At 45.8% G+C, this 22,430-nt stretch overlaps 2 protein-coding genes and 1 pseudogene across 2 annotated transcripts in view; 1 reads left to right on the top strand and 2 right to left on the bottom strand.

Annotated features, from left to right (window-relative positions):
* EXOC4 (exocyst complex component 4) overlaps window positions 1–22,430 on the bottom strand; it is an 817,909-nt gene that overhangs the window by 136,952 nt on the left and 658,527 nt on the right. The gene's annotated exons all lie outside the window — the stretch shown is intronic.
* Window positions 389–21,710, top strand: SLC35B4 (solute carrier family 35 member B4). Its single transcript, XM_040987503.1, has 10 exons — window positions 389–640; window positions 7,043–7,156; window positions 9,415–9,517; window positions 11,155–11,204; window positions 12,408–12,489; window positions 12,695–12,758; window positions 14,485–14,594; window positions 15,814–15,889; window positions 17,150–17,225; window positions 17,946–21,710. Exons 1-10 carry the CDS (start codon window positions 564–566, stop codon window positions 18,190–18,192), a joined length of 999 nt encoding a protein of 332 aa, XP_040843437.1. The 5' UTR covers window positions 389–563; the 3' UTR covers window positions 18,193–21,710.
* LOC121161194 lies at window positions 10,612–11,180 on the bottom strand (annotated as a pseudogene).

Below are 22,430 nucleotides of genomic sequence, written 5' to 3'. Positions count from 1 at the left end.
GCGTTTACACGCTTCGAACGGCCAGGCAGCGGAAACAGCACCACAGGCCGGGCTCCGAGACGCCGAGCACTCCGATTCCGGCCCACCTCGCAGCTCCTGCGTCGACCGCTCTCAAGCGCAGGGGACTCAGCCCGGGAAGGCCGCGGTCGCCCCTCTCCACAGGCGATCACGGGGGCGAGCGCTCTCGCGCGAACACCAAGTCGGACCTCACTTCCCACAAGGCCCCTCGGCCGCCGGCCGCGTGATGCACTCTGGCGCCTCGCCCGCCCGGAGGCCGCGGCGCTGCCGAGCAACGAGGACACGTCATGGGCCGACGTGAGCGCGCGGCATCCTGGGACATGTAGTCCAGCTTGGCCCGAGACGCCCCCTGGGATGAATGGGGCCGAGCTGACTGCGAACTACGGCTGCCCGGTCGCTAGTGTCGTGGCGGCCCCCAGGGAGAGCGGCGTTCAGGAGCGTGGCCGATGTTCCGTGCCGCGGCAGGGACCTCAGGCCGGCTTCCCAAGGCAGAGGATTAGGCGGCGCCTCTTGGGCGCGCTCGCCCCCCTGTCCGCTCACCGGCCATGCACCCGGCTTTGGCCGTGGTTCTGGTGTTTGCCGGCTGCTGCAGCAACGTAGTCTTCCTTGAACTCTTAGCCCGGTGAGTGACCCGACCCGACCCGGGCCGGAGCAGAGGAGCCCCCTCCCGGGCTGGGGGCGGGCGGTGTGGCGTCCCGGAAGCGACCCTCGGAGTTGCTGTCGCCAGCGGTTCCCGCTGCACCCGGGCGCTGAAGGCTGAGCTCTTCGGGCTCGCGACTCCGCGGGCGGGAGCTGGCCGAACCCAGGGGCCTCCCCATCGCAGCCTGACGATGGGGACGCGCCGCCCAGAAAGCATCGTTTCTATTACAGTGCCCTACACAACACTGTATTTTTACACTGTCCTTAGCGATGGTGATGAGTGGTGGCTCTGACGCACCCCTCAAAGATGAGGAACACTTGGTAGTGTGTATAGGTACCCTGAGGGAGCGTTTCTGACTTTAAGATGTAGTAAGTCTAATTTGGGGAGCATACATTTTGAGGTACAGCTTCATGACTCTTGCCCTCCAAAAGGGAAACTAGATTGACTTCGTTGAGGCCGGCCAGCAGTGTGGAATAAGGATGTGCAAAGGCCGGTGAGGAGGCCGCCCCACCGAGACCCCAGGCTGCTGCAGGCGGCACTGGAAAGCTCCGAGGGAGGAGTGGCCGTCTGAGCTGGGCGGTGTGGGACTTTCAAGTCACCCAGCCTCGCAGGACTTCCTTGTCCCTGCCTAAACAGTGTCCATGCTGCATCGCACCTGGTGTCCACTGACAGTCATAACGATCGCCTTGCACAAGAATGAAGTGTCCTGCCCACAAAGCGGCAGGAAAGCCATTTGGAAATTAATTTTTAAGATATAATAATGACACAAGCAGGCCAGCTGTGGAAGCGAAGGCAGAGAATAATAGTGTAATTTCTCTGTTATGAATATGCCATTACATTAAATCTTGCCAAAGACTGGCTGACAGTAGGACGTGCTGCCAGCAGAAATTCCCTTTTCTAGATAAGCTGTTGGTGAAATTACTTGATCTTAGCTGGTTCTTTGATAGTTTTGAAGGGTTCAATGAGATACATTCATGCGTGCTGCTTAGAGCAGCCAAGGGGCAGTTGGCCTTTCATACATTGTGTTAAGATAGCTAAATCTTACTTTAGGAGCTGATCCTGCAAAGTCAGGATAAATATGATTTTACGGAAGTTTCTTTGCATTACAGGAGCTTTGATTAAGAGCACTTTGAATACATCATCTTGCCTTATTTGGTAAATCTGCACTTTTCCATACAATAATGGGTTGCCATAAAACAGTGAGGTGGTTCATTTATTAATATAATCAGTGGTTTGCCAGCAGCACTTTCCAGAGTTGCAAGGACAAGTTCCAGCCTCTGTCAGGAATCAGTCCTGTGAGAACTGGTTAGACCAGGTGACTGTGAAGACTCCTTATACATCTGGCCTTGGAGTTTTGACTTTTAATAGGGGACATCACAGGTGGAAAGCTCATAAATGTTTACAGCAGCAACTGTGCTTTTATCCATCTTCCTGAGAACCAACAGGTGCCTACATCAATGACAAGTCATGCACAAAATATATCAGCTCAAGTGACTGATTTGTAGTAAAAAAGATTATTTTTCCCATTTCCTCAACTTGGGAAAGAAACTGAGTTTTTTCCTGCCTGACTTTTTATGCATATAATGGGAACCGTTGGAAACATGCAAAACACCATGCAGACTTGAGCAAGTTCCCAGTCTGGATAGAACACGTAATCCTCCCCTTGGAGAGCTCCTGCTCAGCCTTGACACGTAGCTAAGCAGGTGCAGCATCCCGCGTCTGACAGCAGGAAAACCATCTGAGGCGTTTTCTTTTTCCCATTTCATCTTGCAGTCAAGTGCCAGTCAGATTCTCTCTCTAGAAGAAGAAAAGTCATAAACTGGCTGCCCAACTCAGTCTTGTCAAAGTTGGTGTGAAGGGGATTAAAAAAAAATCACGTTCTTGTCCAACAGAATTGAGAGTAAGGGGAATTATTTTTAGTCAGTGATTAGCTCCTGAGAAATAAAGTTCAAAGTGAATGTTATATTAAGAAATTTAGGGAAAAAAGTCTAAGCTTTTACTCTGAAGTTCTAAGATGAATTACTTACGTGAAAATAAGTAAAACTATCAACAGTGTGTGTTCCTAAAATTCCCTGTAGGTTGATTTAAAAAAACAATTATGTGAACACATAAAGGAGATTTTAAAATCCTGTGGAAGAGGTAAAAGCAAGGGGGGTTGTCAGATGTTCTGGGGAGTATTGAGTAAGGAAGACTGACTCCTAGGGACCTGGGATTTCTTTAGGGGGTATTTTAAATTATGTAATGGTGACGGCTGAATTACAAAGTAATGATAAGGGTGTGTGCGACACTGTTTGTTTGTCATGAGGCCTCAGGAGACTGACATGGCTGAGAGCCATATGGCCTTCAGTGTCTTCAGCCATAAATACAGGCATAATAAAACCTGCCTCCATAAAATAAAGATAAAGCATAAATGTATTGAGGCTTCTTTTTAAAAGTCTTGCAGAGAATATACCAGTAGGTTAGTCATCTTTTGGAAATGAACAAGCTTTTATCTTGTGTATAAATGCTAATATTCTGCATCAACTTTGCTTCAAGTTAGGCATCCTACATTTATCCAGTGGAAGCCAGACACTGCGCCTAAGAGTGGGACATCCAGGCAGACAGGACGCATCTGTCCTGCAGCGATCCCTGCCACGCTGCTGGGCTCTTTCTTGCTCATGCCCCATGTTGGCATTTCCTGGATGGTAGGGGGAGAGCTCATTCCTGTTGGGAGCACCCTACAAATGTCCCCCAATGCCACTCATTGTATTCTCAGACATTGTTCTTTCATTTTGGCTGCAGGACTGGTAAAGAGAAAACGGCAGGGAAAACAAAGAGACTTTGCTAAGTCTGGCACCTGGCTTTTCATGTGTACTTCCCCATTGAACCCTCAGTACAACCACTTTTGCAGATGAGGAAACAATGGTCAGCCTGAATGAGTGTCTTTGCAAGGTGGTTTTGCTGACACTGAAGACCTTTAGTTATGGCAAGGCCCCAAGTACTAGTCATTTGATGGTGCACTTTGCTTTTTCCAGGCTGTGCGAGGCATGCATTAAGTGCTTTCCAGAACTGCCTTAATGGTTAATATATCATTGAGATAACTACTAATTCCAATTTTTAAAAAAACACTTAAATGAATTGGTGAACCTCCACTGCTACATCATAAATAACAGCTCTAGATTTTTAAAAAAGATTTATTTATTTGGAATCAAGAAAGGGAAAGATAGACAGGGGTATTCTGTCTGCTTTTTCACTCCCCAGCTGCCTGTAATGTTTGCAGGTGGGCTGGTCCAAAGCCAAGAGCTTCTTCCCAGGCTCACAGGTGGGTGTAGGGGCCCAAGTCCTTGAACTATCTTCTGCTGCTTTCCCAAGTACATTAACAGGGAGCAGGATTGGAAGTAGAGCAGCAGACTCGACTTGAAGTGGTGCGCATGTAGGATGCTGGCATTACAAGTGGAAGTTTTACCAGCTGTACCTACCACCAGCTCCAAACTGGTCCTGCAGGTCAGTGTGTCCCTGCAGCCGCTGGGGAGCACAGGGATCCTCAGCCCTGGATCACACACCACATGTACACATGTATTTCCAGCCCCATGCCCAAATCTCAGTTGGTGGTTCCCTACAAGGCTGCACATTATAGTCAGCTGGGGGAACTCTTTAAGATTCCAGGGCCCCAGCCCAGACTAATCAGAGCTGAGAGAATGAGTCTCCTTAGGACTAGGATTTTTTTTTAAGACTTATTTTATTTTTATTGGAAAGTCAGATATAGAGAGAGGAGGAGAGACAGTGAGGAAGATCTTCCATCCGATGATTCACTCCCCAAGCAACTGCAACAGCCAGTGCTGTGCCGATCCAAAGCGTGGAGTCAAGTGCTTCTTCCAGGGCTCCCACAAGGGTGCAGAGTCCCAAGGCATTGGGCCAACTTCAGCTGCTTTTCCAGGCCACAGGTAGGGAGCTGGATGGGAAGCAAAGCTGCCGGAATTAGAACCGATGCCCATATGAGATCCTGGTGCATTCTAAGCGAGGACTTTAGCCACTAGGCCACTGCGCCAGGCCCCAGTTAGGAGTTTTTAACGAGCCTCCAGGTCATGGTTGAAAACATTGTGTGAGGAACCATCTAGACCTCGAATTCCTTCTCCTATTGTTCATAGTTAAGCTAGTGTCTTTGGTTAGCTCCTTGAATGAAACAAATATCTTGTATGGGTTCTTGCAGAGTTTAGCCTGTGCCTTTTGAACATAAGGATCCAAAGATAAATTGTTCAGTTGCATCTAGAGTGGTGGGTTTCAGGAAGGCCTTCCTAGGCAGCCTCAGCGGAAAGCCTAGCTGTGCAGCAGTTGTCTGCTTTTTGCCCAAAACGTGTATTTAGGAATTTGTTTTTCTTAGTGTTGCTGCTTGATATCAGTACTATCAATAGATAAAGGTGTTGATTTTTATAAATAACATAGTGCTAGTGTGTAGTGATGTAGCTAAATCCTCTTTATGAGCCTCAGGTAAACAAATGTCTCAAGTCAAGAAAAAAATATAAATGCTGAAGGCTGGAAGGATGATACAGGGAATCTGGAAGTTTTGGGAGAGTGACAATCACTGCTCGCTTACTGTGTCTGTCTGTCTCTTTCTCTCCCCGCCCCCCTCTCTCTTTCTCCCTGTCTCTCTCCCTCTGTCTCCCCCGCCTCTGTCTTTCTCTTCTTCCCCCCCCCCTCCCCCCCCCCGCATCCCTTGCAATGACAGAGCAGGCAGATCAGAGTGAGGCACAAGCTGAAGAAAATCCTCCAGGACCAGTGTCTATGGTGCTAGCATCCCACAGGGGCTGCTGCACTTCCAGTTCCTACTGATGTGCCTGAGAAAGCTCTAAGATGACTGACCCCCTGGCCCCTGCACCCATTTGAGAGAAAGAGGGAGCTCCAGACTCCTGGGTTCAGACTGGCCCAAACCTGGCCATTGTGGCCATTTGGGGAGTGAACCATTGGGTGGAAGATTTCTCTCTTTAAATCTACACTTCAAGTAAAAAGTAAAATAATTGTTAAAAAAAATAATGAAAGCTTACATACTTTGGGGATCTGGTTTCTCCAAGTATCCCATAAAGGAAGAGATTTTTTTTTTTTTTACTTTATTTATTTGTTCCTAACAGTCCCTGTGAGATTTCCCCAGCCATTACATAGATGACTGAAGACAGTGAGTTGGGTGCAAGGATTGTAAGAATTCCTAATGTGTAAGGAACCTTGAGGTAGCAGCTGTGGAGGTTAGGGAAGTACAGGCTGTTTCTCCGTGCTCTTCCATGATTGCCTCCTTTGTGGCCATGTTTTCTCATGTTGTTTTTGTTGCTTAAGTTCATTTATATGAAAAGCAGAGAGAGAGAGATCCCATATCCACTTGTTTACTCTTCAAATGGCTATAACAACCAGGGCTGGCCCAGGCCCAAGCCAGAATCTAGGAATTCTTTGTGGGCCTGGGCCCAGTTGCTTCAGTTATCATGTGCTTCCTGGCAGAGGGCACATGATCAGGAAACAGGATTGGAAACAGGCGGCACTCAAAATGGGATGTAGACATTGCAAGCAGTGGCTTAACCCACTGTACACAGAGCTCCCCTTAGACCCTTTTCCTTGCACCCCTCCACAGGTATAATGCTCACTGGTTTATGCAAAGAAATTTGTGTTTGTATTTTTTCAAAAAAGATTTATTTACGGTATTGGAAAGATATTTACAGAGAGGACGCAGGGTTTAGGCCATCCTCCACTGCGTTGCCAAGCCACAAGCAGGGAACTGGCAGGGAAGTAGAGCAACCAGGACACAAACAGGCAGCCATATGGGATCCTGACATTTGCAACGTGAGGATTTTAGCCATAGGCTAAAATACACAGGTCATGCTGGGCCTGTTTATTTGTGTTTTATATTTACACATAAGATTAAGATTTTCTTCCCATCTCAAGAACCAGTTTTTGCCCCTTTGAGGGGACCTGTCGGAACTCATGGCCATGTCGTCAACAGTGGGTACATTTCTTGCTCTGGGAGTGTTCAGTGATGCCTGTTCAGAAGGAATTAGAAACACACTAGAAGACGTGAGCATCTGTGTCCATGGGCTGTGCTTCTAGGTTGATGAGAACTCACAGGGCTAGTTTAGTGAGATTCCCATTAGGAATAAATAGCCAGTTTCCTTCAGCTCATTGAGAAAGCTTTATTGTGTTTGAGGAGCAAGGATTATGTCAGAGGACTCTGCCACAGCTATAAGAAGTGATGGAGGAAAATTTGACATCCTCTCCTAAGATGCAGTGGTGCACCTGTGAGATCCACAGACTGGGAGTGCTGCAGGAGAAGTTCCTGTTCCTGTTTCCCTGGAACCGTACGTGGAAGTGACACCAGTGCCGTTCATCTCAGCTTTCATGCCTCATGTCTTGTTAATCACTATGCAGGAAGCATCCAGGATGCGGGAACATTGTGACGTTTGCACAGTTTTTATTTATTGCTGTAGAAGGTTTCCTCTTTGAAGCTGATTTGGGAAGGAAGTCACCAGCTATCCCACTAAGGTACAGCGTATTGCAGTCTCTTACTTTTTGGGTTTTAACCAAGGGATATTCTTTTACAAGATCTTTGTCAATGTTTTCATAGTGTGCATTTTTTCCCTCTCTTTTCCTTTTCTGTCCTGTGAAGACAAATGTATCTTTTAATTCCACTTTCCACAGACTATAATACCCTCAAAATGAGGAGAATGAATAGGATAAGACAAGACAGTCTGGTGTGACCACAACTTTTTAGTATTTCTATATGCTTTCCTCTGAATTGGTAATGTTATTATGTGCTCTGGGAATGACAAATTAGTGCTACATAATCTTGTTTATATACTGTCACTTTATAAATGTGAATTTCAGCTGAAAAGAAAATGACAGGCAAGCCAAATCAAAATTATTGACACCAGACTTGTTCCTATGAGTTCAGATCTGCCAAACAGGTAACTAGTCCATGTGGCCAATTATGAAATAGGGGAGTGCTTCTAATGAGCAGTACATTGAGAAGTCAGCATTTTTGTTGGGAGAGACTAGAGATAAAAGTGTTTGGGCCATCATTTGTTTCTTCCCAGGCACATAGCAGGAAGCTGAATCAGAAGTAGGCAGCTAGCACCTGATCTCAGGCACTAGGATATGTGACAGAGTTGTCCCAAGTGGCAGCTAAACCCCCGAGAGTAACATTCGGGTGTGACTAGATCCATGTCCTTCTGCTGCATTTCTTAACAGCCTGCTTTGGAAGGTCAAGCTACATCTTGTTACTAATACTGTGCTTTTACATTCTCCAATGTAATCTCGTATGTTCTAAGTACTCTTTTGTTAGTTTTTCATTGGTTTTAGTAGCTGCCTAAAACTTGCTGTTCCTAAAGGTTAGTGTCCTGTCACAGTGGAAGCCCCAGCACTGGGCTTTCCCACCTGCCTCTGTCTCCACTTCTTCCCATGCCCCAACCACTTACTCAGGTCAGAAGCAAATTCTCTGTCATTTTTTTTGGCCATACCTGAGCTGCCTGCTCCTCTTTCATTCCTCCCACTTTTATTTCCACCTTGGGTTATGTCGCCCTCCTCTTGTTGGTAACCAGGTTGTTGGCGATGAAAACCTAACTACCCAGTTTTTTGTTTGAGCTTGTCCATGATCCTGCCCTAACTGCCATACCTCTCCTGTGTGTCCTATCTGGGATGGCTATTTTATTCTATGTATATGAAACCTTGATCAAAATCTCTTTCATATCGTGTGTTTCCATGAGTAGTGTCCAGGTAATACTACATAGATAGCAACATGGAATAGTTGAAGTAATTATCCTAAAGACCTTGATACACTCCCTTTATCTCCAAATGGCATCTCCTCAAGACGCCTGGGAAAATTTGCCAGGAAACCCTGTCAGCTCCCCATCAGAATGTTATTTGGAAGCTGTGAGGAAGCTGTAGATGGAGTTTAGTAAGCCTGAAATGTTGTATGTGTGTAATGCTATGGGCTGCACTCATTGGCAAGTTCCTCAGACGTCCCAGACTCTGCAGGTGTAGCCTTTGTTGCAATGCCTGTTGTCTAGTCTTCCTAAAGTAACATAAACTTAGCATATCTTTTCTTTAGAAACAATAAAAGTAAATAGCATAAATATGTGTAAATAGGAAATACCTAAAGGCACTTACCATTTGCAGGTTCTTTTTTTTTTTAAGATTTATTTATTTTTATTACAAAGTCAGATATGCAGAGAGGAGGAGAGACAGGAAGATCTGTCCGATGATTCACTCCCCAAGTGAGCGCAAACGGACAGTGCTGTGCCAATCCGAAGCTGGGAACCGGGAACCAGGAACTGGGAACCTCTTCTGGGTCTCCCTCATGGGTGCAGGGTCCCAGGGCCTTCGGCCGTACTCAACTGCTTTCCCAGGGCACAAACGGAGCTGGATGGGAAGTGGAGCTGCCGGGATTGGAACTGGCGCCCATATGGGATCCCGGCGCGTTCAAGGCGAGGACCCTAGCTGCTAGGCCATACCACCGGACCCTGCAGGTTCTTTAGAGCTTAGCTCTGAGCTGCTATGTATCCTTGAAAAATATTACAGTTGGATTTCTTTTAAAATCTTTGACAATTCAGACTTTTCCCACGTTAGCTGGCTTTGTGAGGTATTTTTCTGTGCCCTTTGTATTTGACTTTGTGATAATAGTGATACAGCCTTTTAATACAGCAAAAATAAGGTTAGTATTGTTAAAATTAGTTGCATCCTTCCCTTCCTGGGTTTTCTTGAACTGCTGGCTTCTGTGTGATGTACTGCTTTCTGCGTTTCAGATATTATGCCGTAATGGTGACCATGTTCTTCACCGTCAGTGTGGTCAACAATTACGCCCTGAATCTCAACATTGCCATGCCCCTGCACATGGTGTTTAGATCGGTAAGTTCATGCTGCTCTGACAAATGCCATTAAGCGGGTGGGAGGAATGAGCAAGTGGCCAAAGGAGATAGGTCTTGTAGGAAGTGAAGTCTCAGGAACAAGAACCGATGTGGAAGTGTGTGAACAAAAATGACTGTCCTGTAACAAGGCAGGCAAAAAAAGAGTATGCAAGTGGATGGTTTACTTCGATTTGTCTGAGCTTAAGGGCTATTAATAAAAAGGCAATGAAAATTTCTCTGAGACAGATTTTATTTCAGTTTCTTTCATCTGTGGATTTTATATTCATAGTTGTTAACTAATGTGATTTAACTTGCTTCTTATCACTTCTTGTTTCTTTTTTCCATAAAATTACATTTGCTTCTTGTGCATGACACAAATGCTTCTCACACAGTGTTTTTAAAGCAGAAACTTGAGGTAATAAAAGGAGATTCTTGATGGTGCTAAATTTCTCTCAGAGCACTGAGGGTTTCTTCTTTACCTGCAGCATGGAGATGTGTCCAGAATGTTCCCTGAGAGGAAGCAGGACTTCAGGGGACACAGTTAGATTATGAAACAATGCACGATGGGTGATAATTAGAATGACATTTCTGTGTAGTCTGAGACTTTGATGAGATTGAATGTGCTATTTCTGATGGGACATTCCCAAAACTTAGAGTGCAGGTGACCTTCCAAACACTGAACACATAGCAGACTTTAGTAATCACTTGGTGGTTGATTGACACCCTTCCAGGGAAGGAGGACATCCCAATGTGACTTTTTCCATTAATTGGAGGTGGGGAGACACTCATTAAAAGTTCTTGTAACTATAACATCTGGGAACTTTGACAGAAATAAGTCCATGTATCAGTTATTTCTGCTAGTTGTAGTGTCAGCTGTAACCAGTCATTGAGAAGTAATAACCCACTTCAATCATTTGTTATCATTGTACATGACAGATGTTCAGGGGTTGCAGTTTTCACCACAGTAGAAAATGACTGAACATTATTAATGATTTCTCTTGGCACTACATTCTGTGCAATTTGATTGGTCCGTGTTCATAACCCTCTGGAATTTTCTCTCCCCTCTGCACTAAAGCTTGGTTACTGCTGTCTGTCTGTTTTTGTTTTTTTTGTTTGTTTTTTTTTTTTTTTTTTGGTCTCTGAACCGTTTTATTTCTCCCGATTTGGGAGCGGGGGCGGAGAGTGGGCAGGGAACACTGCTGATGAAGGTGCAGGGCAGCGGCAAAGCTAGGGTGGCCCTCAGGCGAAGGTAGAGCCGTTCCAGCCCACGTTGGCCGCGCTCATGTCGTAGTAGTTGATGTAGATCCTGTCTGGGCTGATCCGCAGGCGCTCGGCCAGCAGGCCGCAAAGCAGCTTGCTATAGGTGCGGTTCTGCGCGCCGCCTATTTTGCCGATGCTGTGCAGGCTGCAGAGCGTGCAAGGCTCGCTGGAGCCGCCGAACGCCATGAGCTGGTCCGGGGTGCACTGCGATGTACTGCGCCGGCTTGCCCGTGGCCTGTGCCAGCTGCTGGGTGAGCTCGGACAGGAGCCTGTCTGGCACGGAGGCGCAGGGCACGTTGGTGTTCACGACGAACATCGGCATGTTGGCCCTTGCACTGTGGGGCTGCAGCGACGAACTCTGCTGTCTGTCTTTCACAGGGTTCTCTGATTGCCAACATGATTCTAGGGATTATCATTCTGAAGAAAAGGTAAACAGTACACTTATTTTCTACACATGAAAATAATATCCTACGCCACCATCCATCCATAGACCAGTCACCCGGATTCCTTTCCTCACAGTGGTGATGAGTTTGTCCCCTTAGTTCTTTCTCTAACACTAATACTTGTGATGCAGTTTTCCAAGGCACTTGACCAGGTAAGAGGCTTTGGAATAGTGCCCTCTCTGTGTAAACTAATCAGTTCTTGTCATGATTAAATGCATCTTTAGTACCATACTAACCTGCCAAACCAGTTAACATAGAACTTCTAAGCAGTATGGCGACCACTAGCATATGTGGCTAATTTAAATTTAGATAACTTTAAAAATAAATAAAATTATGGGTTTGGTTCCTCAGTCTTACTTGTCACATTTTTAGTGCTCTGAAATGTGGCACCTTTGTTGTGGTACAGCATGTTAATCTGCTGTCTGTAACACCAGCATCCCGCATTACTACTAGTTCAGGTTGTAGGTGCTCCACTCCCCATCCAACTCCCTGCTCATGAGCCTGGGAAGGTGCAAATGATGATCTAAGTGATTGGACACCTGCCACCCATGTGGAAGACCTGGATGGAGATTTCAGCCTGGCCCTGCCTGGGTTATTATGGCCATTTGGGCAGTCAGTTGATGGAATTGTACGTTCGCTCTCGCTCGCTCTCTGCCTTTTAAATATGTAAATCTTAGCAAAAGAAAAGAAACTCACATGGCTCATGTTATGAGTTTTAATTTTTTTAAAAGTTTTGCTACAGCCTTGTATTCAGTCAACAAGAATCTAAAAGGATTATTAATGATACTATTTTAGTTCATATGAAATGCAACTTATTATTGCCCACAGTTCTAGAAATTGAATATTCTTCTAACTGTACCAGCATTTAAAATTAACACTAAAGTTATTCAGAGATGTAAGACCAAAATACCCTTCCCCAGAGAGTGGGTAAACAAATCATTTCCTGATAATCTCTTGTGCCTCCTGAGTGACATAGGTGTCTCTTGACCTAGATTTGATGTCAAGCTTTCATTGGCCTCTTGAGAGAGTGGGATGTGGGAATCTAGTGTGTCTCTGTTGGAAATATCCACTGTAAACAATATGTGGGTGAGATGTTTGGAGAGCAGTCAGCACCCAGATTCTACCGCATACACCCTGACTGTACATAGCACTGGAAATGTGCACCTGTTTTTGTTCTTATTTTTGCAGGTACAGTGTATTCAAATATACCTCCATTGCCTTGGTGTCTGTGGGGATATTTATTTGCACGTTCATGTCAGCCAAGCAGGTGGTAAGAATCAGCTCACAAATTATTTATATTTATGACTTGTCATGGGTGCCAGCTACCAGGAACTAAATAATGAAGTAAATTATGTAATGTGAGGATTCAAATCTCTGAAAGAATAGTGGGAAATAAATAGCATAAATATTTTCCTCATACCTTGGTGTCTTTGTAGTTCTGGCCTTTGTACCTAGTATGTTTTCTTTTTTCCTAGACTTCTAACCAGTCCAGCTTGGGGGAAAGTGATGGATTCCAGGCATTTGCGTGGTGGTTACTAGGCAAGTACAGTAATTACAGTAGAACTAATTTCTCTGCCATTGTGTCTGCTAAGTTTTCTCCTGAGGGACATATCTCTGGGCCAGGAGCTTCCACTACATAGATGATCCATGGAAGAGGGACACATGGAGTCATGTCCCTCTGAACCTTGGTGCCCAAGGACTAAAGAACAAGTATCCAAGGCAGTGTGTTCCACAGCCTTGTCCGTCTGTCCATGCTCACCCCTGGCATGGAGGGGGAAGTGTGTGTCTGCTTGCTCAGCTCCCTCTTTGAGAGCAGCGCTTGCAGCGTTACCTGTTCTGTCATGATGTGGGCTAAGTTTCTGCAGAAGCAGTGAACATTAGAGCAGTTGGCTCAATTTTCCTGGTGACCCATTTCAAAATCTTAGGCTTATTTTCTTAAGTTAGCTGTTCCATATGGCAAAGTTCCCTAAATTGGTCTGATCATCAAAATCTCCTGGGTAATATGAGAAAGAAAAGTAGCTATGTGGAATTAATTAGACAATGCCAGTAGAGATTCATTCTCCCATTGTTTGTATGAGAGTATGACCCTTTTTCCAGGCAGTTTTGATGACAGCAGTAAAATAGAGTGACCGTATGAGAGAGAGAGAGAAAGCAATAGCACAGTTCTTTAACTGTGTTCCTCATTCTTTTTTTTTTCCCCTGAAAATTTCAGAATTCTGAAAGGCAGAGTTACAGGGAAAGAGAGAGATCTTCATTCTGCTGGCTCCCTCCACCAATGGCGGCAGAGGCCGGAAATGAGCCAGTGTGAAGCCAGGCACTTATTCAGTTTTCCCACACAGGTGCACTGGCCCAAGCACTAGGGCCGTCCTCTGCTGTTTTCCCAGGCACAGTAGCAGAGAACTCGATAGTTGTAGTCAGTATTCACATGCCACAGGCAGTGGCTTAAACCACTATTCCAGAGGGCTGGCACCTCTCCTTGTTTCTTGGCATAGAAAGGTCTTGATGAGATATTAAGAAAATGTTTTGAATTATGAGAAAAGAATTGCAAAGTCAATGAACATATAAGTTACAGGGAAATTAGTATCCATTAATTTTTAATGAAAGAAATGCTAATTCAAACCAAAATATAAAAACATCTAATTTTTAGCCTATCATATTGGCAAAATGATAAATGCTAGTCACATCGGTACTGAGGGTATAGTAAGAGATCCACTTCATATGAACTGTTTAGGGGATTAACTTATATAGCCTTTCTGGAAAAAGACCATGTATGAAGTTTTTAAACTGTTCACAGCCAATAATTCCATCTTTCACTCAATAATTCCATCTGAGAAAGTTTATTCTAAAGAAATAATCACCATTTTGTTTAAATATTGTGTTCAAAGATACATTGATGTTAATGATGAAAGAACTGCAGATCTAACCACTCTACTATGATGAGACGTTGAAGTGTGTTACAGCCACATCATAGAGTGAGAAGCAATCGTTGAGCCATGCTTCTGACAAAATCTTAATGACTTTAAGGAAAAGATGAGAAAAGCAAGTTATAAATTACATGTACTGTCTGATCCTGAGCCAGTGTTAAAAATATGTACATGAGTATATAAAGAGAGATGCACAGAATTATAGAGGCCTGGATGAGAAATGCTGTAACTGGCTTCATTTGTTTATAAAATGTGTAGAGCTTTAAAAAAAGTATTCTTTAAGAACACATCTGAAAGTTGTTTAACATGCAGTCTTCTTGTAACCTGGGGTTTTATTGTAGGTATCGGGGCACTGACTTTTGCTCTGTTGATGTCAGCAAGGATGGGCATATTCCAAGAGACTCTCTACAAACAATTTGGGAAACACTCCAAGGAAGCTTTGTTTTATAACGTAAGCAGCTCCTCCAGCGTGGGGAAGATAAACACTTGAAGGTTGTAATGTGTTGCTCCAAAAAACGTGCTGTCCGTCTGATATGGCTGAAATTCAGTTTCGTTTTGGTAAACAGTGTTGGACAGGAGGCTAGTGTGTGGACAGAGCCCAGTTCTCTACCATAAGGTCCTCACAAGAACAGATGCAAGTGAAACCTGGTCATTTAACCAAGGCCAACCCCAAGGGACCAGGAGCCCCTACCCCCAACATTCTTGTGACTGAAGTCAGGTCAAGACCAACATGGATACATGGAAAGAGAAAGAAAGCAATTCCCCAAAGCTGTGTGCCACGGGGAGTCCATACAGGCAGCCGTCTGAGGAATGGTTCAGGGGTGAGGTGAAAGGCGCAAGCCTGCCTGCTGGGCTTCCTTCATGTGACAGTGGGATGCATCAGCTGTATGCATGGGAGCCTCTCTGGGAAACTGCCCGCCTGGCCCCGCCTCCCTTTCCTACTGAGAGGTACCCAAGCATAGCACCCCAAGGTCGGTCAGGTTTGGGGGTCAGCTCTGGGTTTCTTCACTGCCAAATGTTTGGTCTGAAGTTAAGGGCATGCAATTTGAAAGCCTTGATTGGAGCTGGAGTCTGTTGCGGGGAATTGTACAGCATTAAACATTTTATTTTGTTCACATCTCTGATTTAGCATAATAACTACTAGATAACACATAGTACCTGCTTAGTGGCTATGCGGTATGATCTGTTGTCAGTGGGGAGAGGAGAAGAGATGAGAGCATCAGGCCCTCCTGTCATGGCCCCTCCTCTGTTCTCATCTTCATTGCTTCGTCCCTGACTGCAGGTCATCCTCAGTATTTTCTAAAACTCTGGGCAATTGGCTTCTGCGTTCTCTAGTAATTTAAAGTTTATTTTGTTTGCGTCACTTCTCTCAAAATAGTGAGATGTAGGAACATCTTTTGAAGCAGTTTCTCCATTCCTTGTCTGTGAGGGATGAACACTGGCTGCAGTTCGTGTTGCGCCTGCAGTGTCCATCAGATTCCACAGGGCAGGCATCTAAGTAATGTCATACATGGTAAGGGAGCAGAAATCCCGGACACCTTTAGCTTAGTAAGTCTCTTGATGTTGCTTGTTGCACAACCCATGCAACTTGAAGTCACTGTGAATCTATTCCAATTGTTCTTTGCTGTTTCCGCATTGAAATTTACATGAATTCTTTTTCTTTCCCATAGCACGCCCTTCCGCTTCCTGGTTTCATCTTCCTGGCCTCTGATATTTACGACCATGCAGTTCTGTTTAATAAATCTGGTGAGTTTGAGGTTACATTTGCCTGATGGTTTCTGAGGCAGAGTCTGTTTCATTGGACTTGACCATGGCGTCTTTCTTATCCAAACCATCTTCCCTCTTGAAACCTCCTGCTTGCTGGGAGAACAGGGCGGTTGGTCAGTATCCACAGCTGGGGAAGCTTTTACAGGCGCTTCTCAGTTGCTGAAGTGAAGCAAGCAGGTATCTTCAGGTTTTCTGCTTTTGCCTCAGAATTTATGTTTGCATCATAATAGGACATCAGGTGTTCAGAAAATGAAAGCCCTCAGTAATGGCCCAGTGCAAAGCTGGGGGCTTTGCAGAGTCAGGCAACAGTGCAGCTCTCCTGCCCCGGAAGTTCACCCATTGCCTCTGGGAAAGGCAGAGCTGCTCACAGGGGCAGCCTGGGCTGTTTTGGAACCAGGCAGGAGGAGAGCAAAGTGCTGACGTGGCTTTTACCCCAGCTACTGACGCAGCAGGCAGCAGGAACAAGCAAGATTTGTTTCAGGTAACTACAGTGTTATTTTAAAAACAAAACAAAACAAAAAACAAGATTTACTTATTTATTTGAAAGGGTTTCAGAGAAGCTGGAGAAGCAGAGCTCTCCCTCCATGTCTCCCACTTGGATGCAGAGTAGGCCATCCCCTGCTGCCTTCCTGGATCATAAGTACAGAGCTGGGTGGGAAATTGAGCATCTGGAATGAAGCTGTGCCAGTGTGGGATGCCGGTTTTACAGTCAGAGGCTTAGCCTACTATGTCACAAAGTTGGTTTCTTCTTTTTAAAGAGGCTATTCGATAAAGTCACTATAGAATGCCAGTTAACTTGAAAACACTCATTATCTACTTACACACGAAGAACACATTAGTATTTATATACATATATTTCTTCACTGAATCAAAGCTTAACATAGCATGTATGTCCAATGGTAATTGCATCTTTTGAATGGCAGTAGGTGCTCAGTAGATTGTAGTTTGCTACATGAGCATGAGTTACGAAGTTATGAGGCAGGTGATGAAGTAGCATGTAAAGGAGGTTTGTAAGGCCTGAATGAATTGCTCAGAGACATTTCCAAGCATCAGCACAAGAGTGCCAAAGCTCCCTGACAGTGCCCAAGATAGCAGTGACACTTGTGGCTAAGACAGACAGGAACCAAGGCAGTGAAGTGTGATTTGAGTCCACCTCTGCACGTTGGAGGAGGTTGCTGTCGCATTACATGCACAGCCGTGTTCAGGTGATGTAACCACATCCTCTCTCAATCTTTGCAGAATCGTATGAAATCCCGGTGGTCGGCGTGACGGTGCCCGTCATGTGGTTCTACCTCCTCATGAACGTCATCACTCAGTATCCTTGCACTTCCCTGAGTCTGCTCTGCAGGACCTGCGCATAGGAATCTTTGTTATTTTCTCTTGAACATGACTTGCTTTCATCTACTTTTAAGCAGGAAAGGGAGCCCTTTTGCAGGTTGCGGTTGGGATATTAGTGGAGCAGCAGCAGATAACTGGGTCATGGGCAACAGGAAATCTTCCAGGCAGTGTGGAGCAACCTGTTGATTCATAAAAAGGCATTGTTTGGTTTCTAACTGGAATTTTGCAGTACCGTACAATAATTCTCAGCTACCACAAAGTTCTAAAATTCCAAACTAATCAAGATTTTTGATGAATGGCCATTTTGAATGGCGTTGGAAAAGTTGTTATGTCTTTGAAATAGAGAAACACATTGAGCCCTACATATGCTTTAACATTAATTCACAGAGGTGCTGTTAGAGCCCCTTTTAGAAGGAGTGGTGGATAGATGGCAGACAAGATAAAATATAGGTACCTGGGCTCTCCCTTACTAAGTGACACCTGTCATTACCTGGAAGGTGGCCTTCATTGTAAACCATAGAAACACTCTCAAACAAGACGTTTCTGGCAGGCTTGAGGTGGGGTCTGTGGGTGGCATGACAGGACAGGAATCCTGTGGGTGTCCACTGCAGAGGAGCCTCAGGGCAAGCCGAGCACTTCCCAGTTCCCCCCACTGATCTCCTAGGGGCAAGGCCCTTCCTTAACTCCTTCCGCCCAGGTATGTGTGCATCCGGGGCGTATTCATCCTCACAACGGAATGTGCCTCCCTCACGGTGACACTCGTTGTGACTCTGCGCAAGTTTGTGAGCCTCATCTTTTCCATCTTGTACTTCCAAAACCCCTTCACCAGCTGGCACTGGCTGGGCACCTCACTTGTCTTCATTGGGACCTTGCTGTACACAGAGGTGTGGAACAGCCTGGGAACCCCAGAAGGTCAGCCCCAGAAATGCCACAAGAAGAACTGAGGTCTGCCTGGAATAGATATCCCAGGGTCGGAGTGAGAGAGGGGCCTGGTAACTCTCCACGTCACGTCATTATCCCTATTGGACCAGAGGAGCCTCAAAAGGGGATGTCTCAAATTTCTCATGGCCCTATAAACAACATTTGTAGAGACTTGGAATAGAAATCCTGAACTGTAAAGTAGAAAAGAGGCTGGTTCTGTACACAGAACAACGCTGTTTACCAAAAATATTGGGTACTAGTTTTGAATTCCATCTCCCCAGAGCTACTAATTTTGTATCCACAGTGTTGAACAGTTACATCTTCTGTTGCTATTCTGATGATTCCCATCTGTGACGTTGTTTTCTCCTGTCACCCTTTCCTTCTCAGTACCCCATGCAGTAAGTCACACCATGGGCACCATGGTCAAGGGGAGCTGAGGGAGCAAGGAGCGTATCGCACTGGGCCCTTAGGGACTGGGCTTCCTCCCACATTCCGGGAAAGCTGTAGTTTACCCTGTGAGCCAAACAGGACCACTTCCTCCCACCTTCCCAACTTTGCTTTCTTTCTCCCATTCAAAAATCAGCTGCTCTGCCCATCTTTTGCTTTTGGTGCTCAAAGAGTCCTACAATGGAACTCAAAGTGCAGTGCTGGTAAGAAAGGAAGGTTCTGTGTGGCTTGCACAAGAGACCCCCTAGGCCTTGCCATGCAGCCCATTAGCTTGTGACTGGGATGGTGAGGGGAGTGTGGCCCAGAGCAGCTGGCCCTGCTCAACACCTATGGGCACAGCCAGGCTCTTACAGGATGACCAAATGAGAAAGGGGGTCTCTTGAAGACTTTGTAACCAATAGTCCTAATTGGTTAAGCTAAAGAGCTAGATTGTGTGGGGATGCAATGTGCCAGGCAGGTCAAGTCAAAACTATAGCTGTGAATTCTCTTTTTGGCCCCTAAGGTTTCATGTGTTCGTGTTGGGTGCTGGGGGAAGGGTTTGTTGTAAGGAGAAATCCACCTGTTTTTGCTGATCCTGACACAGGCTTGGATTCCCTCCAGGGAGAATCTAGAGAGGGGAATGCTGTCAGTGGGGCATGGTGTGCGGAAGTCAGTGTTGTTCTGTTTTCCCTTTCTTCACTTAGCCACTGACTTCTATTAACCTCACATACGAGCATCCTCTCCTGGAAACAGTAAGATTTCCTTGCTTCTGCCTGGAGAAAATGGCCTGGCCTTTGCCTGGGTGCAGGTTGTGTTCCCTGAGATGCTCCCAGGCATGCCGAACGTGAGGATGTGTCCCCGCCAGGTCACTTGAGGAAGGTGGTGAGGCTGCCTCAGCTTCTTTGATGCCTAAAACGTGGCAGGTATCTTCCGGACTCACCTACAGCCCACTGTGTCATTCTGGACGTTAAACACTCGCCACTTAGGCTCACCTCGAGAATGCTGACTTCTGTGGGAACCCATTTCCTGGGCTCAAAGCTGCTGGCCTTGAAATAACATGCAGTTCCTTCCTCAGGCAGATGGTGTCGCGAATGCCTTCCTGAGCGCAGCAGAAGCTGCATAATCTCCTCGCACTAGAAAAAATTCCCTGGGAGGTAGTTGGCTGCTATCCAGCACAGGTTCTTGGGGGTTCCTTAATAGGCTGTCACCTTTCATAGCACAGTGTCACCCTTCTGATGTTGAAGGGACGAATTGGTTTTTTTGTTTTTTTGGTTGAGACAGGTGAAGGCACACAGACTGCGTTTAACTGGGCCCTTGAGGCTTTAGACTCTGAATTTAGAGCTTTGTAACATCCTCTAAGTGTGAAAATCCCAGCCATTCTTAACAGGGATGAGCATGGGCAGAAGAGGGGTCCTGACACTGGAGGGCAGAGAGCCTACACTGCCGTAGCACCTGCTTTTCTCCTGTTAGATTTGAATAGAAAAAAATGTGTCTGGCACCAGTTAGTACTAAAAAAAAAAACACAACAACAACCAACCATTCAGCATAACATGCACATTCCTTTTGGTGGCCAGATTTTGATCGAATACCATTCTCATGCCAACAGTGGGAGGAATGTCTAGTAAGTGAACCTCTCCTTTCCCTTTGTGCTTCTCAAAGAGAGTGATGACAGATAATCCGGCACTCCCCTGGTCGGACAGCAAGGGGCAGACCCCAGTCCAGAGGTGCAGGGTGTGTGGCCCTTGGTGTACACACAACAGCTTGGCTGGCATGATGAGGTACCGAGAAGACAGTGATATCCGAATGAAGTTAGTTTAATGTGACATATTCTCTACTAAAATGCTGTTGTCACATTATAGATGATTTTTCATTTTTTTAAAATCAGTAATTTACTTTCCTTTTCATCCAATCTAAATAGCCATTCGGCATTGGACAAGCTTGTATCCAGTTCTAAAGATGCAGACACTGTCCATAAAGTTGTGACATTGTTTCCCTTCTTCCTGCCCAGTTAACTGAAAGGAAACATTGCAATATTTGAAATTGGCTAGTGGTGTGAGCAGAGGAAAACCATAGAAGCTGAACTGATTTGTGCCACAACCCTCCTTCTTCTAGCAGACCTCATCTGTTTTCCTAAAAATATCCCAGGATATTTTGAAAGGCTTCTGATAATCAGCTGAAGTCTTTGCAGGTGCACCCTCCCGCTCTTCTGGCCTGGCTTTGCTCCTGCCCCTTCCTGAGCACACCTGTGATCTCAGACCTGCTTGCCTCTAGTCTTTGGGGCATCTGGATGTTTCTGTAGATTTTTATAGGGTATTTATATCTGTGTACCATGTATTTTGTTATAAATTCTTACAAACATTGATATTAAAGAATGTGCAACTCTGACGGTAGGAGTATCTGTGGGTGACTATGTAGGTGTGAACATGAAGAAATGTAGCTGTGTTCTGTTCCAGCTCCACGTAAGGCTGAGTGACCATTTCCCTCTATATTTGGAAAACAGCTTTCTCATTTTCTCTTTTTTACCCTACCTCTGGCTGGCTCCACTCTGGTGCCAGAGGCATATGGAGAGAGTAGGAAGAGACAGGAGAGCAGCATTAGTTCAGAAGGGATTCATTCCGTGGTCAGCAGCAGGACTGCCTGTGCTGGTGCATATGTTCACTGATATGTCTAAGCCAGGCACTGACCCGGGTTGGTTCACAGATACGCATGGAAAAGAACCACCTTGTGAGAACTTAAGTCAAGGAGCAAAGTTGTCATTTCGTTTCTCTTTGACTTGAGGTAAATAGAATTATGAGTAATTCCAACCTTTCTCCTGAAAAGAAGGGGGATGGGATCTCACCAGTGGCACTTCGTGTTTGAATAGAGAATGGTCTGTACAGTCCTTGTTTATCAGGGCTGCGTGTGAACACCATGTGCAGATGAAGGGCTTGGTCATGAGCCTTGGTGGAGGAGAAGGGGTCCCTCTCGGCTTGCGCTGTCTCCTGCAGCTTCTTCCCACCACACATTCCAGGGACTGGAGCGAACAGAGGTCGGATCCTGTTTGTTGCTGTGTCGCCAGTCCTTAGCACAGTGTCTGATTTATGTTACATGAATAAATGAATGCCTGCCTGAGAAACTGATAATAGTGCCTGGTACGTGTCGCCACTCTTCCTCAACTGGTTGGAAAGAATGCAAGTGAGGGGCCCGGCGCGATGGCGCAGTGGTTAAGGTCCTCGCCTTGCACACCCGGATCCCATATGGGCGCCGGTTCTAATCCCGGCAGCCCCGCTTCCCTTCCAGCTCCCTGCCTGTGGCCTGGGAAAGCAGTCGAGGATGGCCCAAGGCTTTGGGACCCTGCACCCACGTGGGAGACCCGGAGGAGGCTCCTGGCTTCGGATCGGCATAGTATCGGCCGTTGTGCTCACTTGGGGAGTGAATCATCGGACGGGAGATCTTCCTCTCTGTCTCTCCTCTCTGTATATCTGCCTTTCCAATAAAAAAAATAATAATAAAAATAAATCTTTAAAAAAAAATGCAAGTGAGGGAGACCCTGGTGTGATTGCAAGTGAGAGTAGGACTGGAGGGACACTGTGGGGTGCAGACCTGGAATCACCACCAGAACATGGTACCCAGCTTTTTACTTTGTCTTGATTGCCTAATGGTAGGAGACAAAGGTGTTAGAGATTTAGCACCTTCCAGATTGGCTGCTCAGCAAGTAAGTACAAGGAGGTGTTCGTTGAGTATGAAAGAATTCACTTTGTGAAGTAGGCTGCCTGGGGCAGCCAGTGCCACTGTGGCTGGGTTTGTCTGTTCTCAGTATCATGCTGAGACATCCCCCCTGAGCTTCAGCTACCAA

Source organism: Ochotona curzoniae, unplaced genomic scaffold, assembly GCF_017591425.1.
Source record: "Ochotona curzoniae isolate NIBS_2020 unplaced genomic scaffold, NIBS_Ocur_1.0 contig_4692, whole genome shotgun sequence".
Lineage (NCBI taxonomy): Eukaryota > Metazoa > Chordata > Mammalia > Lagomorpha > Ochotonidae > Ochotona > Ochotona curzoniae.
The sequence above is the reverse complement of the archived record's forward strand: the minus strand, read 5'-3'. Positions and strand labels throughout refer to the sequence as shown.